Source organism: Bos indicus x Bos taurus, chromosome 1, assembly GCF_003369695.1.
Source record: "Bos indicus x Bos taurus breed Angus x Brahman F1 hybrid chromosome 1, Bos_hybrid_MaternalHap_v2.0, whole genome shotgun sequence".
NCBI classification, from domain to species: Eukaryota; Metazoa; Chordata; class Mammalia; order Artiodactyla; family Bovidae; genus Bos; species Bos indicus x Bos taurus.
Genome location: NC_040076.1, coordinates 81,597,692 through 81,620,858, shown reverse-complemented (window position 1 = coordinate 81,620,858; position 23,167 = coordinate 81,597,692). Strand labels below are relative to the sequence as shown.

The window sequence follows — 23,167 nt, the reverse complement described above, 5'->3', positions numbered from 1 at the left end:
TAGTGGCTCAGCTGGTAAATCCTGAACCCCCCTCCCACCTCCCTCCCCATACCATCCCTCTGGGTCATCCCAGTGCACCAGCCCCAAGCTTCCTGTATCCTGCATCGAACCTGGACTGGCGATTCGTTTCTTATATGATATTATACATGTTTCAATGCCATTCTCCCAAATCATCCCCCCCTCCCTCTCCCACAGAGTCCAAAAGACTGTTCTATACATCTGTGTCTCTTTTGCTATCTCGCATACAAGGTTATCATTACCATCTTTCTAAATTCCATATATATGCATTAGTATACTGTATTGGTGTTTTTCTTTCTGGCTTACTTCACCCTGTATAATCGGCTCCAGTTTCATCCACTTCATTAGAACTGATCCAAATGTATTCTTTTTAATGGCTGAGTAATACTCCATTGTGTATATGTACCACAGGTTTCTTATTCATTCATCTGCTGATGAACATCTAGGTTGGTTCCATGTCCTGGCTATTATAAACAATGCTGCAATGAACATTGGGGTACATGTGTCTCTTTCAATTCTGGTTTCCTCAGTGTGTATGCCCAGCAGTGGGATTGCTAGATTGTATGGCAGTTCTATTTCCAATTTTTTAAGGAATCTCCACACTGTTCTCCATAGTGGCTGTACTAGTTTGCATTCCCACCAACAGTGTAAGAGGGTTCCCTTTTCTCCACATCCTCTCCAGCATTTATTGCTTGTAGACTTTTGGATTGCAGCCATTCTGACTGGCGTGAAATGGTACCTCATTGTGATTTTGATTTGCATTTCTCTAATAATGGTAACTTTTGAGAAGCTCTCAGGAAAGATATTCTTTCCATTTTACAGATGAGAAAACTGACATCAAAGAAGTTAAAGTATCCTCTTAACATTACATGGGTAGAAGACTATCAAGCCAGAATGTTTCTAAATCCTTGTCTATTTCCTCACATTGATCCAGGCTGCCATTGGCAGAGTTAGTACTCACCTGAGATAATCAAGTCAAGTGCAGCAGGCACTCCAACAAGTCTGGGGAGAAGCTGGGTTCCTCTTGCACCAGGAAGGATTCCTAGTGTGACTTCTGGGAAGCCAACTTGAGCCTATCAAAGATTGAAGGCATAAAGGTCATTAGAATGAGATGACACATTCAGAGTCAAGGCAAGCATTCCCTTGGGTTTCTCACACCCTCAAAAACATTGTTGCACAGAATTCAGTGAAAGTTTCTACAGAGAAAATCAGTGTATACCCTCTCCTTTAATTAACAGCATAAACAGAACTGTGCCATCACTAAGTCTTCATGTTGAAACACATCCCTAGCTCCTTATACATTTTTTTCTCTGACTCTATTATGACCTGTCTCAGCCAACCCAAACAATAATCTCCAGAAACAGCTCTATGGAGCCCTGAAAGAGCCAAGCAGCCAAGAAATTACAAATACAATCCAAAAATTGGGAGAGAATATTTTCTAATCATATGTCTGGAATATATAAAGAACTTTAAAAACTCAATAATAAAAACATAAATGATCCAATTAAAATGGGCAAAGCATCTGAAGAGACATTTCTCCAAAAAGATACAAATGGCTAATAAGCACGTGAAAAGATTTGCGATATCATTAGCCATCAGGGAAATACAATCAAAACTACAAGACACCACTTCATAACCACTAGGATGGCTGGAATAAAAAAAAAGACAGACAATAACAAGTTTTAGAGAGGATGTGGAGAATACAAAACTCTCATACATTGCTGGTGGGAATGTAAAATGCCACAGTCACTTTGGAAAACAATTTGGCAGTTTCTCAAAGATTAACCATAGAGTTTCCATATGACCCAGCTGATCCCATCCCTTCAAGGCTGACAGGGGAAAAGTAGAAACAGTGGTGGATTTTATTCTCTTGGGCTCCAAAATAACTGCAGATGATGACTTCAGCCATGAAATTAAAAGACACTTGCTCCTTAGAAGAAAAGCTATGACAAACCTAGATTGTGTATTAAAAAGCAGAGACATCACTTTGCCTACAAAGATTCATCTAGTCAAAGATGTGGTTTTTTCAGTAGTCATGTACAGATGTGAGAGTTGGACCATAAAGAAGGATGAGCTCTGAAGAACTAATGCTTTCAAATTGTGGTGCTGGAGAAGACTCTTGAGAGTCTCTTGGACAGCAAGGAGATCAAACCAGTCAATCCTAAAGGAAATCAACTCTAAATATTCATTAGAAGGACTGATGCTGAAGTTGAGGCTTCAGTACTTTAGCCAACTGATATGAAGAGCCAATTTATTGGAAAAGACCCTGATACTGGGAAAGATTGAGGGCAGGGGGAGAAGTGGGTGACAGAGGATGAGAAGCCTGGATGACACCACCGATTCAATGGACATGAGTTTGAGCAAACTCTGGGAGATAGTGAAGGACAGAGAAGCCTGGTGTGCTGCAATCCACGGGGTCACAAAGAGTCAGATATGACTTAGCAACTGAACAACAACTACCCAGCTATTCCACTCCTATATACATAACCCAAAGAAATGAAAACATGCCCACAAAAAAACACTTGTGTGAAAATTTTCATAGCATCATTGTTTATAAATCCAAGAAAGGAGAAACCATCCAAATGCCCATCAAATAATAAATGGATAAAGAAAATATGGTATATCCATAAAAAGAAATATTCAGTCATGGGAAGGAATGAAATACTAATGACATGCTACAATGAAAAAAATAATGCTGAGTGGAAAAAAACAGACACAATATATTTTATGGTTCCATTTTCATGAAATGTCTAGAATAGGCAAATCATATAGACAGAAAATAGATTAGTGGTTGCTGGGACTGGGGGAGAGGGAAACGGTGGGTTACTCCTAAACAGTGTGAAGTTTCTTTGGGGAGCAATGAGATATTCTAAAGTCAATTGTGGTATACACTGCATAACTCTGTGAATATACTAATATACTATTGTACTGTACATTTTAAATGAGTGAATTATATGGTATATGAATTATATGTAAGTGAAGCTATTGTATGGTATATGAATTATATGTAAGTGAAGTATAGAAAGGAAGGTAGGAAGGAAGGAAAGAAGAAAGGAAGGAAGAAAGAAAATCAGGCAGCAACTCAATTCAGATGAGAGGGTGAGCTTGAGACCTTAATCACATGACTTGCCTAGTCTTAAAAGTGGCCAAAGCTCTGTTAGTCACTTCCCAGGTATAAGGATGGGAGGAGGAGGGTACTGAAATACAGACCGCCATTTATCCAAGCTGTGATGCCAACAGCTCCAATATACCTGGAATGTTTGAGTCTCTCTCACATGAGGCTTTCCTAGCTGTTAATCACCATTTTCCCCACCACTAGTCATCCCCATTCCCTGACTTATTATTACGTGTAACTTAGATCTGCATTCAGTGTTCAGAAGGTCATGATATAAGGAACACAGAAAAAGGAACACAAGATATGTGTCTTTATTTATGCATGTGTGCACACTAAGTTACTTCAGTCGTAGCTGACTCTTTTTGACCCCATGGACTATAGCCTGCCAGGCTCCTCTGTCCATGAGATTCTCTAGGCAAGAATACTAGAGTGGGTTGCCATCCCCTCCTCCAAGGGATCTTCCTGACCCAGGGATTGAACCAGAGTCTCCTGAGGCTCCTGCATTGCAGGCAGATTCTTTTACCTCTGAGCCACCAGGGAAGCTCATCTTTATTTATAAGTTGCATTAAAAAAATTAAAACAAAGGGAAAAGGTTAAATAAATTATGAATCTATTAGTATAAGAGGGGAAATCATATAACCATTTAAAATGATATTTTTAAGAAATATTTTCAATAAGATTAACAGTAAATTTCTCATCAGAAACTATGGAGGCCAGAAGGTAGTGGGATGACATGTCCAAAGTACTGAAAGAAAAATACTATCAACCAATAATTCTACTTCCAACAAAATTAGTCTTTAAAAATGAAGCCAAATTAAGACATTTTTCAGATAAATAAAAACTGAAATTGTTGCTAGCAGATCTGCCATACAAGAAATCCTTCAGCATAAAATGAAAAGACACTAGATGGTAACTTAAATCCATGTGAAAGAATAAAGAATACTGTTAAAGGGTAATTATATGGGTAAATCTAAAAGACAGTACTAATGTAATTAATTTTTTGCTTGTAATTCCTCTTTTTTCTCATCTGATCTAAAAGACCATTACATTAAGCAATAATAATATATTTATGTTTATGGGCATGCAATGTATAATGATATAATTTGTGACAATAACAATATAAAGCAAGTGTGTAACAGAACTGTAAGGGAGCAAATTTTTTGCATACTATTGAACCTAAGTTGGTATGAATCTGAACTAGTTTATTGCAAATTAAGATGTTAATTATAATCCCTAGGGCAACCACCACTAAGAAAATAACTAAAATATATACAGTAAAAGAAACGATAAGAGAATTTATCCATTTATCCATTACCAGAACTTATCCATTTAACACAAAGAAAAGTATTAATGGAGAAATTGAAGAATTAAAAGAAATATAAGATGTAGAAAACAAATAGAAAGGTGGCCAAAGTCCTTCCTCATCCGTAATTATGTTAAATGTAAATAAATAGTAGACAATGGTAGAATGGATAAAAAATATATAATAATAATTTAAATATGGTATTAGTAGAAAATAGAATACAAGTACAGTAAAATTCCATAGATTTTTTTTTAAAGAAAGGTTGCAAAGAAAAATAAATGTAAGAAAAAATGTTACACAGGAAAAGAATCAGAATGAAAAAAGATAAAATGTTAATAGCAGTTATTTCTGAACTGTGAGTTTATGGTGACTTTAATATAAAGATGACTTTATTATATTTTATAGTCTATTACAGTGATGAATATTACCTTTATTATCAGAAAATATATCACTTATAAAAATATTACTATTGTAAGGCAGGCATCACAAACTTCAATCTATATGTCTAATAACCTAAATTAAATCTATTTTCAGAAATAAATGGATTTACTAGTTGTGTGCTGTTTTCAATAGGAACTTGTCTTCTTAAGTACTAATAATTATGAGACCACAAAACTGAAATGTTTGAGATAGGAAATGAAAATTTAAATAAACATGCATACTCAGAAGTTATGTCCAAATATTTAATACTTCATCTGTATAAGCGTGGCTTCGTGAAATTTGATGTGGGCAACAGCACTGTACAGGAGTCCCCTTTAGCTAGTGGTTCACAGGGAGGGCCGAGGGCTAGTGAAGGGTCAGTTACAGGCTCAGGGTAGCAGCTATTTATCAGCTAGAATGGACATAATTCAACATTTCAACAACCAGTGCCCCTATACTGGTATATAAGAGCTGAACACCAGTGCCAGAAATACCTGAGCGTTATCAACCAGTAAGCTAGCCATTTACAGTGATCACCTCTTACGCTTATGACAACATTAATGTTTGCTTTAAAGAAAAGCTCCCTACATAAATTCCTGTATGGATCCCCTCTCTTACCTCTGCATGGGCAATTCTATAGTGACAGCCCAGGGCCAGCTCCAGTCCCCCTCCTAAAGCCAACTTTTGGATAGCTGCCACCACAGGCTTCTTGTTTCTCTGTATTTCATCTACTATATCTCCCAGTTGTATGTCAAAGGTCTTATGAACTTTGAATTCTCTAATATCGGCACCTAAGAACACAGAGAAAAGGAAAAAAGAGAGCTGAGGAAGGCTGAGGCTTTGCTATTTAACAATAAACTATCAGATAGCACTTAAGGAATCTCAGAGCTCTTTGGATCCCTGAAACACTTTATTCTTTGGCTGCAGATGCAGTAAAGCAACAAGTAGCCTGAAAAATGTAGAATGATATGAAAGTCATCAAATATTTATGAGAAGTCCTGTAATCTAAAATCTGTTTTTCCATATGATAGTAATAACTCTACCTTCAGAAAAATTTGAAAGTTCAGAGAAAGGAAGCAAAGATTCTGAGATTGAGTTAGCCCCTCCTCATTTTTGGCATGATATTGCTCACCAACTCTCTTCACAGCCATTTAGACTTGTATCTTTTTTAAGGGCATCATTTATTACAATAAAAAACCTCATAAAATGCAGATATATTTGTGAGTTATATGTTGATCAACCAGCTTAGAATTACGTTTTTCTGATAGACTCTTTTGCAATCAATGAAAGTAACATTTACTCGTTTTCTTTTTTTTTTTTTTCAATAATAGAACTATTTTATTAAACATATGAACATACTGATTTTGTACAACACACATTTCTTTCTCTCCTCTGCCCCAGGAAGCCAGCGCTCTAGAACCCCATGTTTATAAAAACACACTTTGGCAGCTACTATGACAAGGTGAAAAAAGTGCAATTCTGAAAGTGACAACACACAACCAAAGTGGGGAACAGAAAAGGCAGAGGGGAGTGGGCCCAGGGCTGCTCATCTTCTCTCAAGAGGAAACAATTTAAGAATAGAAACTCTTGAGCATTATTTAAGCAGTACTGCCCAACTCTCTTGGTAGCATCTCTGTTTCAATTCCATTTATCTTGATGTTGTAACTAACTAATCTGTTACTTCTTTAAGAAATTCTGCCCTGGTTTATATCCTTTTCAGTGACCCATATCCCTTTGAGCTTCAAAAACACAGAAGTCGCTCAGTCGTGTCTGACTCTTTGCGACCCCATGGATGGTAGCCCACCAGGCTCCTCGGTCCATGGGATTTCCCAGGCATGAATAATGGAGTGGTTGCCTTCTCCTACTCGTTTTCTTAGTTACAAAAATAATACTCATTATAAAGCGACTTCCCCCATGACTCAACAGGTAAAAATTCTGCCTGCAATGCAGGAGACACAGGAGATGCAGGTTGGATCCCTGGATTAGGAAGATCCCTTGGAGAAGGTAATGGCAACCCACTCCAGTATTCTTGCCTGGGAAATCCCATGGACAGAAGGAGCCTAGCTGGCTGAAGTCCATGGAGTTGCAAAGAATTGGACCACAACTGAGCAACTGTCAGGGAGTGTTTAACAGGAGGATTCCTACATGCTGTTTCTCATAAGTCCTTTGTTCCTTATCAAAATGGAACAGCACGCTGCTCCCAGGAACTGAAGTCATTGTGTGAGACAGGCTTGAATCTCCTTTAGTAAACATTCTCTTTTCGACAAAACTTAGTCTCCATCCCCTTTCTTGAGATATGGGTTGTCTCCTGACCTTGTGACCATTATTCCCTTGTTCCCTTGGTAATGGTTGCTGTACATTTGGTTTTCTGATCTTTATCACTGTCGAAAGAAATTTCTTGTACAACAGCCTATATATACTCATAGAAAGATCATTAAAGCACCTTTGCTCCATCAGAGCTTGGGTCCCCGTGTCTTCCTTTCTTTCTTTCTCTCTCTCTCTCTCTTTCTCTGTCTCTCTCTCTCCGGCTAATTCTCTGGAGCATAGAAATCCGTCGTGCTCACTCTCCTGCCTGGGCTTCTAAGACCCTCTCGAGAAGGTGATCTGTGCCTTCACCCCCTCGAGAGGGCCAGGTGCCTTCATAGGTCATGCAAGCCCTGTGTCAAGGGCTTTATTGGTTCTCTGCGTAAACCAGGGAATATCAGCCTCTTTCTCTCTTTCACTTTCTTATCACCAACTCCAGAACACCAGTCCATTAAAGAACCCCAACAAGTGGCATCCAGAACAGGAACTCTGGTATACGTGGCATTTCAGATGGAGTGACTCCAGGCTTATTGAGGTCAGGGCCTATTGAGGTTGCTAAGTACTAAGACACGGGTCAAATGGCTGGAAAGCCCCATCATTTCTCTACTCTACTTCACCATTTGTTTAAAGTTCAGGGAGTTCTGGTTTCACGCCAACGAATAGAAGCTTGCCTTCAAACAGTTCAGTTCAGTTCAGTTCAGTCGCTCAGTCATGTCCGACTCTTTGCGACCCCATGAATCGCAGCACACCAGGCCCTCCTGTCCATCACCAACTCCCGGAGTTCACTCAGACTCACATCCATCGAGTCAGTGATGCCATCCAGCCATCTCATCCTCTGTCGTCCCCTTCTCCTCCTGCCCCCAAACCCTCCCAACATCAAAGTCTTTTCCAATGAGGTGGTTCTTTTCTTCACATGAGGTGGCCAAAGTACTGGAGTTTCAGTTTTAGCATCATTCCTTCCAAAGAAATCCCAGGACTGATCTCCTTCAGAATGGACTGGTTGGATCTCCTTGCAGTCCAAGGGACTCTCAAGAGTCTTCTCCAACACCACAGTTCAAAAGCATCAATTCTTCGGCGCTCAGCTTTCTTTACAGTCCAACTCTCACATCCATACATGACCACTGGAAAAACCATAGCCTTGACTAAACGGACCTTTGTTGGCAAAGTAATGTCTCTGCTTTTGAATATGCTTTCCAGGTTGGTCATAACTTTTCTTCCAAGGAGTAAGCGTCTTTTAATTTCATGGCTGCAGTCACCATCTGCAGTGATTTTGGAGCCCCCCAAAAATAAAGTCTGACACTGTTTCCACTGTTTCCCCATCTATTTCCCATGAAATGATGGGACCAGATGCCATAATCTTCATTTTCTGAATGTTGAGCTTTAAGCCAACTTTTTCACTCTCCACTTTCACTTTCATCAAGAGGCTTTCTAGTTCCTCTTCACTTTCTGCCATAAGGGTGGTGTCATCTGCACATCTGAGGTTATTGATATTTCTCCCAGCAATCTTGATTCCAGCTTGTGTTTCTTCCAGCCCAGCATTTCTCATGATGTACACTGCACAGAAGTTAAATAAGCAGGGTGACAATATACAGCCTTGACATACTCCTTTTCCTATTTGGAACCAGTCTGTTGTTTCATGTCCAGTTCTAACTGTTGCTTCCTGACCTGCATATAGGATTCTCAAGAGGCAGGTCAGGTGGTCTGGTATTCCCACCTCTTGAAGAATTTTCCACAGTTTATTGTGATCCACACAGTCAAAGGCTTTGGCATAGTCAATCAAGCAGAAATAGATGTTTTTCTGGAATTCTCTTGCTTTTTTGATGATCCAGCGGATGTTGGCAATTTGATCTCTGGTTCCTCTGCCTTGTCTAAAACCAGCTTGAACATCTGGAAGTTCATGATTCACGTATTGCTGAAGCCTGCTTGGAGAATTTTGAGCATTACTTTACTAGCGTGTGAGATGAGTGCAGTTGTGCAGAAGGTTGAGCATTCTTTGGCATTGCCTTTGTTTGGGATTGGAAGGAAAATTGACCTTTTCCAGTCCTGTGGCCACTGCTGAGTTTTCCAAATTTGCTAACATATTGAGTGCAGCACTTTCACAGCATCATCTTTCAGGATTTGAAATAGCTCAACTGGAGTTCCATCACCTCCACTAGCTTTGTTCATAGTGAATCTTTCTAAGGCCCACTTGACTTCACATTCCAGGATGTCTGGCTTTAGGTGAGTGATCACACTATCGTGATTATCTTGGTCATGAAGATCTTTTTTGAACAGTTCTTCTGTGTATTCCTGCCACCTCTACTTAATATCTTCTGCTTCTGTTAGGTCCATACCATTTCTGTCCTTTATCGAGCCCATCTTTGCATGAAATGTTCCCTTGGTATCTCTAATTTTCTTGAAGAGATCTCTAGTCTTTCCCATTCTGTTGTTTTCCTCTATTTCTTTGCACTGATCGCTGAGGAAGGCTCTCTTGTCTCTCCTTGCTATTCTTTGGAACTCTGCATTCAGATGCTTCTATCTTTCCTTTTCTCCTTTGCTTTTCTCTTCTCTTCTTTTCACAGCTATTTGTAAGGCCTCCCCAGACAGCCATTTTGCTTTTTTGCATTTCTTTTCCATGGGGATGGTCTTGATCCGTGTCTCCTGTACAATGTCACGAACCTCCATCCATAGTTCATCAGGCACTCTATCTATGAGATCTACTGTATAATCATAAGGAATTTGATTTAGGTCATACCTGAATGGTCTAGTGGTTTCCCTACTTTCTTCAATTTAAGTCTGAATTTTGCAGTAAGGAGTTCATGATCTGAGCCACAGTCAGCTCAGACTGTGACTTGTTTTTTCTGACTGTATAGAGTTTCTCCATCTTTGGCTGCAAAGAACATAATCAGTCTGATTTCAGTGTTGACCATCTGGTGATGTCCACGTGTAGAGTCTTCTCTTGTGTTGTGGAAGAAGGTGTTTGCTATGACCAGTGCATTCTTTTGGCAAAATTCTATTAGCCTTTGCCCTGCTTCTTTCCATATTCCAAGGCCAAATCTGCCTGTTACTCCAGGTGTTTCTTGACTTCCTACTCTTGCATTCCAGTCCCCTATAATGAAAAGGACATCTTTTTTGGGTGTTAGTTCTAAAAGGTCTTGTAGGTCTTCATAGAACTGTTCAACTTCAGCTTCTTCAGCATTACTGGTTGGGGCATAGGCTTGGATTACTGTGATACTGAATGGTTTGCCCTGGAAACAAACAGAGATCATTCTGTCGTTTTTGAGATTGCATCCAAGTACTGCCTTTTGGACTCTTTTGTTGACCATGACGGCTACTCCATTTCTTATAAGGGATTCCTGCCCACACTAGTAGATATAATGGTCATCTGATTTAAATTCACCCATTCTGGTCCATTTTAGTTCGCTGATTCCTAGTATGTTGACGTTCACTCTTGCCGTCTCCTGTTTGACCACTTCCAATTTGCCTTGATTCATGGACCTGACATTCCAGGTTCCTATGCAATATTGCTCTTTACAGCATCGGACCTTGCTTCTATCACCAGTCACATCCACAACAGGGTATTGTTTTTGCTTTGGCTTCATCCTTTCATTGTTTCTGGAGTTATTTCTCCACTGATCTCCAGTAGCATATTGGGCACCTACCGACCTGGCAAAAAATCCCATCATTTTGCTTTTCATACTGTTCATGGGGTTCTCAAGGCAAAAATACTGAAGTGGTTTGTCATTCCCTTCCCCAGTGCATTAGAATGTGCATTAGAATATGATATTTATCTTTCTCTCTCTGACTCACTTCACTCTGTGTAATAGGCTCTAGGTTTATCCAACTCAACAGAACTGATTCAAATGTGTTCCTTTTTGTGGCTGAGTAATATTCCATTGTGTATATACACCACAACTTCTTTATCCATTCATCTGTCAACAGACATCTAGGTTGCTTCCATCTTCTAAGCTATTGTAAATAGTGCTGCAATGAACAATGGGATACATGTTTTTTTTTCAATTTTGGTTTCCTCAGGGTATATGCCTAGGAGTGGGATTGCTGGGTCATATGGTGGTTTTATTCCTAGTTTTTTAAGGAATGACCATACCATCTTCCATAGTGGTTGTACCAATTTACATTCCCACCAACAGTGCAAGAGCATTCCCTTTTCTCCACACCCTCTCCAGCATTTATTGTTTATAGATTTTTTGATGATGGCCATTCTGACTGGTGTGAGGTGATATTTCATTGTGGTGTTGATTTGCATTTCTCTAATAATGGAGAAGGCAATGGCAATCCACTCCAGTACTCTTGCCTGGAAAATCCCATGGACAGAGGAGCTTGGTAGGCTGCAGTGCATGGGGTCGCTAAGATTCGGACACAACTGAACAACTTCACTTTCACTTTTCACTTTCATGCATTGGAGAAGGAAATGGCAACCCACTCCAGGGTTCTTGCCTGGAGAATCCCAGGGATGGGGGAGCCTGTTGGGCTGCTGTCTATGGGGTCTCACAGAGTCAGACACGACTGAAGCGACTTAGCAGAGTATTTTTAATTTCAGCAATTGTGTTTTTTGTCACTGTGTGTTTATTCTTCATTCTTTTAGGTCTTTGTTAATTGATTCTTGCATTTTCTCCATTTTGTTTTCAAGATTTTTTATCATCTTTACTATCATTATTCTGAATTCTTTTCAGGTAGTTTGCCTATTTCCTCTTCATTTATTTGGACTTCTGTGTTTCCAGTTGGTTCCTTCATTTGTGTAGTATTTCTCTGCCTTTTCATTATTTTTATTTTAACTTATTGTGTTTTAGGTCTCCTTTTCCAAGGCTTCAAGTTTGAATTCTTTCCTCTTTTGGTTTCTACCCTCCTAAGGTTGTCCAGTGGTTTGTGTAAGCTTCATATAGGGTGAGATTTGTGCTGAGTTTTTGTTTCTTTGTTTTTCCTTTGATGAGCAAGGCTGAGTGAGGTGGTAATCCTGTCTGCTGATGATTTGGCTTGTACTTTTGTTTTGTTTGCTGTTTAGATGTGGCATCCTGCACAGGGTGCTACTGGTGGTTGGGTGATGCCAGGTCTTGCATTCAAGTGGTTTCCTTTGTGTGAGTTCTCACTATTTGATACTCCCTAATCACTGCAGATGGTGATTGTAGCCATGAAATTAAAAGACGCTTACTTCTTGGAAGGAAAGTTATGACCAACATAGATAGCATATTTAAAAGCAGGGACATTACTTTGCCAACAAAGGTCTGTCTAGTCAAGGCTATAGTTTTTCCAGTAGTCATGTATGGATGTGAGAGTTGGACTGTGAAGAAAGCTGAGTGCCGAAAAATTGATGCTTTTGAACTGTGGTGTTGGAGAAGACTCTTGAGAATCCCTTGGACTGCAAGGAGATCCAACCAGTCCATTCTAAAGGAGATCAGTCCTGGGTGTTCTTTGGAAGGAATGATGCTAAAGCTGAAACTCCAGTACTTTGGCTACCTGATGCAAAGAGTTGACTCATTGGAAAAGACTCTGATGCTGGGAGGGATTGGGGGCAGGAGGAGAAGGGGATGACAGAGGATGAGATGGCTGGATGGCATCACTGACTCGATGGACGTGAGTTTGAGTGAACTCTGGGAGTTGGTGATGGACAGGAGGGCCTGGCGTGCTGCAATTCATGGGGTCTCAAAGAGTCAGACACGACTGAGAGACTGAACTGAACTGAACTGAACTGAGGGTTAGTTCTCTGGTAGTCTAGGGTCTTGGAGTCAGTGCTCCCACTCCAAAGGCTCAGGGCTTGATCTCTGTTGAAAATCAGTGGTAATTCCTACGTAAATTGTAGGATAAGTGAATTGTATTTCAGTTGAGTGCTGATAGTCAAATTTTAAACATCATCATTTAGGGCAAACTTTTTGGTTTGATCCTTGTATTCACCAAGACACTGCGAAGCACACAAAATTAAATTACAGGAGGCCAATGGCCTGTCCTAGAAACTTCATCGTCATTTCTGTCCTCCATCCCACTCCTTCACAGGATAATTAAGAGTGCATGGTCACTGAAATGGGTGACAGAAAAAAAATGAACTCCATTTCAAGACTGTGTGAAATAAAAAATAACATTTATTGAACATCTTCTTCATCCAGGTACTGCTCTAGGGGCTTTCAGATGTGTTATCTCTTTTAACCTCACAAAACTCTGTTAAGGTATACATATTATGGTATCCATTTTATAAACAGAGAAATTGGATTTTAGGAGATTTAAGGAACTTGCCCAACCTCACATAAGGTAGAGACATATGCAGAGCAGGTATGTACCAGTAGGTGTATATTGAAGTGAAAAGTGAAAGTGAAAGTTGCTCAGTTGTGTTCGACTTTTTGTGACCCCACAGACTGCATGTATAGTCCATGGAATTCTCCAGGCCAGAATACTGGAGTAGGTAGCTTTTCCCTTCTCCAGGGGATCTTCCCAATCTAGGGATTGAACTCAGGTCTCCCACATTGCAGGCAGATTCTTTACCAGCTGAGCCACAAAGGAAGCCCAAGAATACTGGAGTGAGTAGCCGATCCCTTCTCCAGAGGATCATTCTGACTGAGGAATCGAATCGGGGTTTCCTGCATTGCAGGCAGATTCTTAACAGCTGAGCTATGAGGGTAGCCCTAGGTGTAAAAGTTCAGTTGCTCAGTCGTATCCGACTCTTTGCGACCCCATGAATTGCAGCACGCCAGGCCTCCCTATCCATCACCAACTCCCGGAGTCCACCCAATCCCCTGTCCATTGAGTCGGTGATGCCATCCAACCATCTCATCCATCCAACCATCTCATCCTCTGTTGTCCCCTTCTCCTCCTGCCCTCAATCTTTCCCAGCATCAGGGTCTTTTCCAATGAGTCAGCTCTTCACATCAGGTGGCCAAAGTATTGGAGTTTCAGTTTCAACATCAGTCCCTCCAATGAACACCCAGGACTGATCTCCTTTAGGATGGACTGGTTGGTGTATACTAGCAGGTATAATAGCTATCAAGTCTGGAACTAAATGTCCTCCAAAGGACCAATCCAGTATAAAAGAGAGTAAGGTCAGCATCTTCTCTGGGTCTCTCCTGTGACTCTTTGTCTCCTTCTCCATAATGTTTCTTCTTCCTCCCATATTCATTACCTATACTATAGGACTGCCCATGAGTACAGGTAATGCAGCACTGAGCTCAGTCTGTGTGAGATGTCAGAGAGAGTGGGAAAGGGTTGGACACATTACCTGCACAGAAGATGCCATCTGCTCCACAAATCACAATGGCTTTAACTGTATCATCTGTCATAGCTTTCTGCAGACTCTCTTTTATTCCACGGGCAACAGTTGTACTAAAAGGGGGAAAAAATTACATGAAGCATTAGTCACAATCAAATTTCTACCATCTCAGTTTATTTTTTTCTTTCCTAACAATTAAAAATTAAACATATACATGATGTAGAAAAATCCTAGATACTTATTGTTAAATTTTCACTAATTTAAGATATAATATATGTCTACTGTAAAGTAAGCCCTGAGGTGATTAAACACATAAACTTCAGAAAATCAAAGTGTTTTCCTGCATTTTGCTGTAACTTTGACCACTTAGAATCAACACTATCAATTTAAAAATATTACACACATCTTCTATGTATAGTGAAAGGAGTTTAAAACATCCTAGAGACAACAGTGTACACAACGCAATATCATACTGAGATGACTGCTATAATAAAGGTACAGAGAAAATGATGTGGAAATTCTGAAAGAAAGTGCTTTTGATTTGTCATATTGGCCTAATAAAAGAAAACTGAAATTGTCTAAAAATAACAGTCTAAGTCATGTGGCAGGGGATGCAAGTTACCCACAAACTAATACTTAATACTTTAAACTAATACTAATACTTTGACCTTCTTCAAAGTATTAATCGGTTTTTAGCTGGATACATGGCTGCCTAAAATAAAGACTATATTTCACAGCAGCAAGTTCAGCTCAAGGCATTAAGTTCTGGCCAATGGAATGGAAATGGACTTAGTATCTGCAACCTTAGGGAACAGTCCTTAAAGGACTGGGTATGCTTTTCTCTCTTACAACTCACTACTCCTGGCAGGAATCCAGATATGATGTCTAGATTGGGAGCAGCCATTATGAATCAAGAGGTGGAAGCTACTAATTAAGGATGGCAGAGCAAAAGACAGGTAGAACGGAGATCCCGATGATCGTGGAGTAGCCATACCAGTCATTCCAGGACACTGCTGTGACAGACATCAACTTTTTCTTGTTTAATCCACTATTACATTGAGTTTTCTGTAACTAGTAGCCAAGCCTAACTCATTTGAAAGGTAATGACAAGGTCTGGGAAAGGAAGGGCATTTGGTAAATTTTTGTCAAGTTTCAGTAGATGAGGGAGTCATCCCCAGAGGAGATAGTTAAAACCAAAACTGAATGAGTTTGCCAAAGGGAAAAAAAAAAAAAAAAAGAGTTGAGAGTAGATCCTCTAGATATTTAAGAGGCAGGAGAGGCTCAGCTGAGTTATTCAGTACCAAGGAGTCCAACGAGACCAAGACAGGAGAATTTGCCAAGAAGCAGAGGATCTAATAGAGTTTTGCCAAGAAAATGCACTGGTCATAGCAAACACCCTCTTCCAACAACACAAGAGAAGACTCTACACATGGACATCACCAGATGGTCAACACCGAAATCAGATTGATTATATTCTTTGCAGCCAAAGATGCAGAAGCTCTATACAGTCAACAAAAACAAGACCAGGAGCTGACTGTGGCTCAGATCATGAACTCCTTATGGCCAAATTCAGACTTAAATTGAAGAAAGTAGGGAAAACCACTAGACCATTCAGGTATGACCTAAATCAAATTCCTTATGATTATACAGTGAAAGTGAGAAATAGATTTAAGGGACTAGATCTGATAGATAGAGTGCCTGATGAACTATGGATGGAGGGTCGTGACATTGTACAGGAGACAGGGATCAAGACCATCCCCATGGAAAAGAAATGCAAAAAAGCAAAATAGCTGTCTGGGGAGGCCTTACAAATAGCTGTGAAAAGAAGAGAAGCGAAAAGCAAAGGAGAAAAGGAAGGATATAAGCATCTGAATGCAGAGTTCCAAAGAATAGCAAGGAGAGATAAGAAAGCCTTCCTCAGCGATCAGTGCAAAGAAATAGAGGAAAACAACAGAAAGGGAAAGACTAGGGATCTCTTCAAGAAAATTAGAGATACCACGGGAACATTTCATGCAAAGATGGGCTCCATAAAGGACAGAAATGGTATGGACCTAACAGAAGCAGAAGATATTAAGAAGAGACGGCAAGAATACACAGAAGAACTGTTCAAAAAAGATCTTCAAGACCAAGATAATCACAATGGTGTGATCACTCACCTAGAGCCAGACATCCTGGAATGTGAAGTCAGGTGGGCCATAGAAAGCATCACTACAAACAAAGCTAGTGGAGGTGATGGAATTCCAGTTGAGCTATTTCAAATCCTGAAAGATGATGCTGTGAAAGTGCTGCACTCAATATGCCAGCAAATTTGGAAAACTCAGCAGTGGCCACAGGACTGGAAAAGGTCAGTTTTCATTCCAATCCCAAAGAAAGGCAATGCCAAAGAATGCTCAACCTTCCACACAATTGCACTCATCTCACACGCTAGTAAAGTAATGCTCAAAATTCTTCAAGCAGGCTTCAGCAATACGTGAACCATGAACTTCCAGATGTTCAAGCTGGTTTTAGAAAAGGCAGAGGAACCAGAGATCAAATTGCCAACATCCGCTGGATCATCGAAAAAGCAAGAGAATTCCAGAAAAACATCTATTTCTGCTGTATTGACTATGCCAAAGCCTTTGACTGTGAGGATCACAATAAACTGTGGAAAATTCCTCAAGAGGTGGGAATACCAGACCACCTGACCTGCCTCTTGAGAAACCTGTATGTAGGTCAGGAAGCAACAGTTAGAACTGGACATGGAGCAACAGACTGGTTCCAAATAGGAAAAGGAGTACGTCAAGGCTGTATATTGTCACCCTGCTTATTTAACTTCTATGCAGAGTACATCATGAGAAATGCTGGGCTGGAAGAAGCACAAGCTGGAATCAAGATTGCTGGGAGAAATATCAATAACCTCAGATATGCAGATGACACCACCCTTCTGGCAGAAGGTGAAGAGGAACTAAAAAGCCTCTTGATGAAAGTGAAAGTGGAGAGTGAAAAAGTTGGCTTAAAGCTCAACATTCAGAAAATGAAGATTATGGCATCTGGTCCCATCACTTCATGGGAAATAGATGGGGAAACAGTGGAAATAGATGGGGAAACAGTGGAAACAGTGTCAGACTTTTTTGGGGGGCTCCAAAATCACTGCAGATGGTGACTGCAGCCATGAAATTAAAAGACACTTACTCCTTGGAAGAAAAGTTATGACCAACCTAGATAGCATATTGAAAACCAGAGACATTACTTTGCCAACAAAGGTCTGTCTAGTCAAGGCTATGGTTTTTCCTGTGGTCATGTATGGATGTGAGAGTTGGACTGTAAAGAAAGCTGAGCACTGAAGAATTGATGCTTTTGAACTGTGGTGTTGAAGAAGACTCTTGAGAGCCCCTTGGACTGCAAGGAGATCCAACCAGTCCATTCTGAAGATCAGCCCTGGGATTTCTTTGGAAGGAATGATGCTAAAGCTGAAACTCCAGCACTTTGGCCACCTCATGCGAAGAGTTGACTCATTGGAAAAGACCCTGATGCTGGGAGTGTTTGGGGGCAGGAGGAGAAGGGGACGACAGAGGATGAGATGGCTGGATGGCATCACCGACTCGATGGATGTGAGTCTGAGTGAACTCCGGGAGTTGGTGATGGACAGGGAGGCCTGGCGTGCTGCGATTCATGGGGTTGCAAAGAGTCGGACACAACTGAGCAACTGAACTGAACTGAGAGGATCAATAAGCGCCAAGGGATGGCAAAGGAGGAGCTCTAGGAAGAGTAGTGAAGAATTGCTTAAAGAAAAAATTATAAAACCAGAGTCCAGTGAATTTTGCCTTAGAATTCTAAGTAATATGGGGGAATTTTTATACAGGGAGAAAAAAACTTAAAGCAAAAAACAACTAAAGCCAGATTGTTCAAACCAGCAACTAATATTGCTAATTGATTATATCCCAATACAAAATGTTTTTGGTATTAAAAAATAAATTAATTAATTAAAAACCTCAGGGAATAAAGGAGATACTGGCTCTTGTATATAGTAATTCCCTTTCACCTAGTTACTTTTCACCATTTAACCCAGATGAAATCAAACAAAACCTCTTGCCTTCAGTTGATTTAATTAGAAACCAAGTCTGCTAAAGAAAAATGGAATTTGAACCATCCAGCATACTGAGAAGTCCAAAAGTCGCATACTGCTTTCTGGATAAACAATGGCTGCAAAATTATCCAAAATGAGCTCAATCTGTGCCACTGAGGAGACAAGTCTGGCTTTTCCCATTTCAATCAACCCCTACTCTTTTATATCTTATCTTCTTGTTAATTTTGCATCATTTGTTGTTGTTGTTTAGTTGCTAAGTTGTGTCTGACTCTTCTGCGACCCCATGGACTGTAGCCCTCCAGGTTCCTCTGTCCATGGAATTTTCCAGGCAAGACTACCAGAGCAGGTTGCCATTTCCTTCTCCAGGGGATCTTCCCAACCCAGGGACTGAACCCACGTCTCCTGCATTGGCAGGCAGATTCTGCCACTGAGCCACTCTAGATCCCCTGGAATAGGCAAAGGCAACCCACTCCAATATTCTTGCCTGGAAAATCCCTTGGACAGAAGAGCCTGGTAGGCTACAGTGCATGGGGTCACAGAATCGGACACAACTAAGCACACACACACACACACACATGCACACAAACAACATTTGCTAAGTGTCAGCTCTCTAACACATTTAAACCTCACAACGACTTAATGAGATAGATATTAAAAGTTCTCCTGAAAGGGGGAAAGGGGACAGTTTAAATATAAGACACATTTTAAGTAGTTATGGGAAAATATTCCTAGTTGTGGGTAGCAAACTGTGGAACTATTTATCCCACAAGTCTGAGATGGGCACAGTTTTCCATTATGAGCAGAGATAGGCAGAATCCTAATACTCGGGAGCCGCCTGGGAAGCTTCCACCTGCCAATGCAGGGGCTACAGTCCATGGGGTCGCAAATAGTCAGACACAACTGAGTGACTGAGGACACACACACACAGACACACAATTTTGCAAAAATCAAACAAGAAAAAAAAAGAAGAATGAAAATGGCTGTTATATATACAGCTTTACTAGATTCTAGCTGAATGAAAAGGGACCACACCTTCATAGCTATATCAAAGTCACAGGGGTTAAGAAATTATTTTCTCCCCTTAATACTGTCAGGTACGGAGAAATGGAGTCTAAAGGTAACATTTCATGAGTGATGACCAAAGAACTTTACCTTCTGTCACTTTAGAAGTCTTTTTTGTGACCATTTTTTAAAACCAGGAGTCATCAAATAAAGTCATGTCTTGTGACCAGCATTTTTCAAAGAAACAGAGTGAAAATAGAATACATCAAATAAAAAGAAAATTTTGTTTCACTAATCTTTGTTTTCAGGTACATATTTGTATGTGTGTTTGTGTGTGTGTGTCCTAGGTTGCTATGTAAAACATGGATTACTGTGTGGAATATAATAAAAAAAATACAAAAGCCATTGTTCTGGGAGACAAATCTAGTAATTAGGCATCTTCTACCTTTATAAAGAGGGTTGGCATTTATCCAAATAGAAAGAAATCTGGCTTAGCTAAAGGAACAAAGAAAGATTTGAACTGTTTGGGCCAAAAAATATTCAAATAAGACTCTCTCACTTATCTAGGAAGAAATAATTTCCCAAATAAAATTAGAAATAGGAAGGGGAGATGAAAAGTGTAAAGCAAAAAAGAGAAAAAAAAAAAAAGGGAGCCTGTTAAACTGGATGAGCATGCTAGCACACATACCTTCACTTAAGTACAAGTTCAAGAGGAAAGAGCCAAAAGGTGTTTATTGCCAAGTGGAGAAAATCCTGATGCAGCTGCAATGAATCCTGAGCAGCAGGGCCTGTTGGTAGGGGCTTGTAACAGGCCTTTTGCATAATAAAAATAATGATAGCTGGTGGTGCAGTGGTAAAGAATTTGCCTGCCAATGAAAGAGATGCAAAAGATGCGGCTGAGTTGGAAAGATCCCCTGGAGTAGGAAACGGCAACCCACTCCAGTATTCTTGCCTGGAAAATCCCATGGACAGAAGAGCCTGGTAGTCTGCAGTGCATGGGGTTGAAAAGTCAGATACAACTAAGCGCACACACACACACACACACACACACACACAACTTCTGAGTGTCAGTTTCTAATCTGCAACACATTTAAACCTCACAACTTAACGAGGTAAGTACTAAAATTTCTCCTGCAAGGGGGAAAGGGGACAGGTTAAATACCAGACACATTTTAAGTAGTTATGGGAAAATATTCCTAGTTATAGGTACTAAACTGTGGAACTATTTCCCCCAAAGTTAGAGATGGGCACAGTTACCATTATGAGAAGAAATTAAGGCAGAGTCCTAATACTTAGTAATTTTAATTGAAATACAAAGTTCAAAATTGATATGTAATTGTAGTATTCATGTTTTTCTTCATCAAAACCGAAATAACAATATTTTGCTTGATTCCGAGTGGCAAGTAAGTGGACTTATTCTTTGTGTGATTTTATTTCTGAAAATTTTAATATTATTAAATGCAAAATTTTATATTAAAAGTTATAATATTAATGCTAATGATAAAACCAAATCTGATAACAGTAGAACAAAAATTCAGTTAAAATTAGCATGTCTTCTCATTTCAGTCTCTTTTTGCTCCAGCAGCATGCAGTAAGGATTCTGACCAAAAGTCGTTCTCTTTATGCTTTATATGTTCTCTGTAAATGATCATTTCTAACCCTACTCCCTGTGGATGAGTGGTTATTTCCCCAGGTTGATCACTACACTTTTTTCAGAGATATAAAAGAACTAGGTGGTGCTAGTGGTGAAAACCTCCCTGCCAATGCAAGAGGCATAAGAGTTCAATCCCTGGGTGGTAAAGATCCCATGGAGGAGGGCATGGCAACTCACTCCAGTATTCTTGCCTGGAGAATCCCATGGACAGAGGAGCCTAGGAGCACACAGTCCATAGGGGCACACAGATTCAGACACGGCTAAAGTGACTTAGCACAAACCTATATATCATTAATTTTTAAAACAGCAGCATTAATCTCACTTTTTAAAGTAATGCTTTTACTAGTTTAACAAGAAAAGTACTGCACGATAAAAGAACATAAACAGCATGGCAGTTTTTCAGGAAATGCTATTTAATAGGCTAATTCTGACATGAGCTTATTCTAACATGGATCTTCACCGAAGCACTAAGACCTTGAGGTTTAGAACAAACCAAGAGATACAGCTTTGTGTTTCTGGGCCAGGACATAATTCTCTTTTACTCACTATATTGGCATTAATGGGGATCTTTATTTTTAACAGTGTGAAACCACCTTATTTTTGGACTCCCAAAGCTTTTAGTCACACATTGTAAGGGTGGCCTGGACTCCAGGTTGGGAAGGGAGGGATCAGGGTCCAGGCAGCAGAGCACTAAGACCTCTGGACTAGAAAGTGCATCTGAGAAGTCAAAGTTGCAAGTAAGCAGAAGAGTTCAGCACGAAGTTGGCACGAACAGAGGCACTAAGACCTCTGGACTAGAAAGTACATGTGAGAAGTCAAAGTTGCAAGTAAGAGTTCAGCACGAAGTTGGTACGGACAGACCGGTTCAGGGGCAGCTCCCCAACTTCTAGCCGTCTGTCTACCTCTCAGCCTCGATTTCTTTATCAACGAAACGGAGATGAGAGTTCTCTGCAAACAGGTACCGAGGCTACCAATGTAAAAAGTCCTGGCATATGCCCTGATTCTATCCGTGTCCTTGTCTTTCTCTATTTAAACCAGCAGAGGCAAGTCAAAGCCTCCACTGCAGGCAGGCAGGTACGATCCTGCTCGCCGTCCCCGGACTGATCGCCGAGAGCCCGTTACCTGATCGCATTGACTGGCGGGTTTCGTAGACGGATCAGTGCCAGGCAGTTCTGCAGCCGCGTGAACTCAGCCATGTTTGCTCAGTTGCCCCGAAGTCGCCTCATCCCTCAGCTGCGAGGCAAGATCACTTTCGCTGGGCGCGTCCTGGGGAGGGGAGGGGCGTCTGCTGGGCCAATGTGAACCCGGCACCGCCTCCCGCCACGGCACCGCTTTCCGCTCCGGGGCAGCTCCCGGGCTCTGATGCCCATTCTTCACCTCAGTCCTCCTCCTTCCCTGACCGCAGCCCCGTGCTCAGCACACCCTTGCCATCTCTTCCTCTTTGCTGGCGCCTGTCCTGCTTCCATCAAAAAGTAGGTCAGGCAGGACGATGAAAGATGCGTGAAACTGCCAGCAAGTCCAGATTTGCAAACCCCTGGCCCAGAAGGGCTGCCTTCCCTGGACAAGTTCTAGATTCACTACGTTGGTGGAGTTTCATCACAGTCTTCATCTTCATTATCCTTCTTAACAAAGACAGATATGTAGGATCCTGACAATTATGTGATACGATACATACCTGGAACACATAAAACACTTCATGCATTTCATCTAAATGAGTAAGGTACTAATATCAACCAAACATGTACAGAACTGTCATGCAGCAACCTTGTGGAACCTACCACTTTCTTGTCTGTCCAATCCTTCCATTTTTCTTTTTTTCCTTCTTCTGCCATTCCTAAGGATTATTTCTAATATTAATACTTCAACTATGAATCAAGCACCTATTACGTCCTAGGCAGCAGGCCAAAGACTAAAGATAAATGAGGCTGGGTTCAGACTGGGACAAAGTTTTTGAAGATGCAGTTGGCCTCAGGTGGTCTCCACAGCCCATCACCTGGCCAGAAGGCAGTCTGGAAGTTTCAGAGGAAAAACAAAACAATGGAGTGGTTTTATTCACTGATGTTTCACAAATTTTAGTGATGATTAAGGATTAT

The 23,167-nt window shown here is 40.6% G+C and overlaps 1 protein-coding gene across 1 annotated transcript in view; it reads right to left on the bottom strand.

Moving 5' to 3' along the window:
• The window catches only part of EHHADH (enoyl-CoA hydratase and 3-hydroxyacyl CoA dehydrogenase), a 55,175-nt gene extending 32,764 nt beyond the window's left edge, over positions 1–22,411 (bottom strand). The window contains exons 1-4 of the mRNA XM_027539028.1: positions 22,197–22,411; positions 14,362–14,465; positions 5,475–5,647; positions 980–1,091 (exon numbers count right to left, since the gene is read on the bottom strand). Coding sequence (XP_027394829.1) covers positions 980–1,091; positions 5,475–5,647; positions 14,362–14,465; positions 22,197–22,270 — 463 coding nt within the window. The 5' untranslated portion in view covers positions 22,271–22,411. The remainder of the gene's footprint in view (positions 1–979; positions 1,092–5,474; positions 5,648–14,361; positions 14,466–22,196) is intronic.
• Between the last annotated feature and the right edge of the window lie 756 nt (positions 22,412–23,167).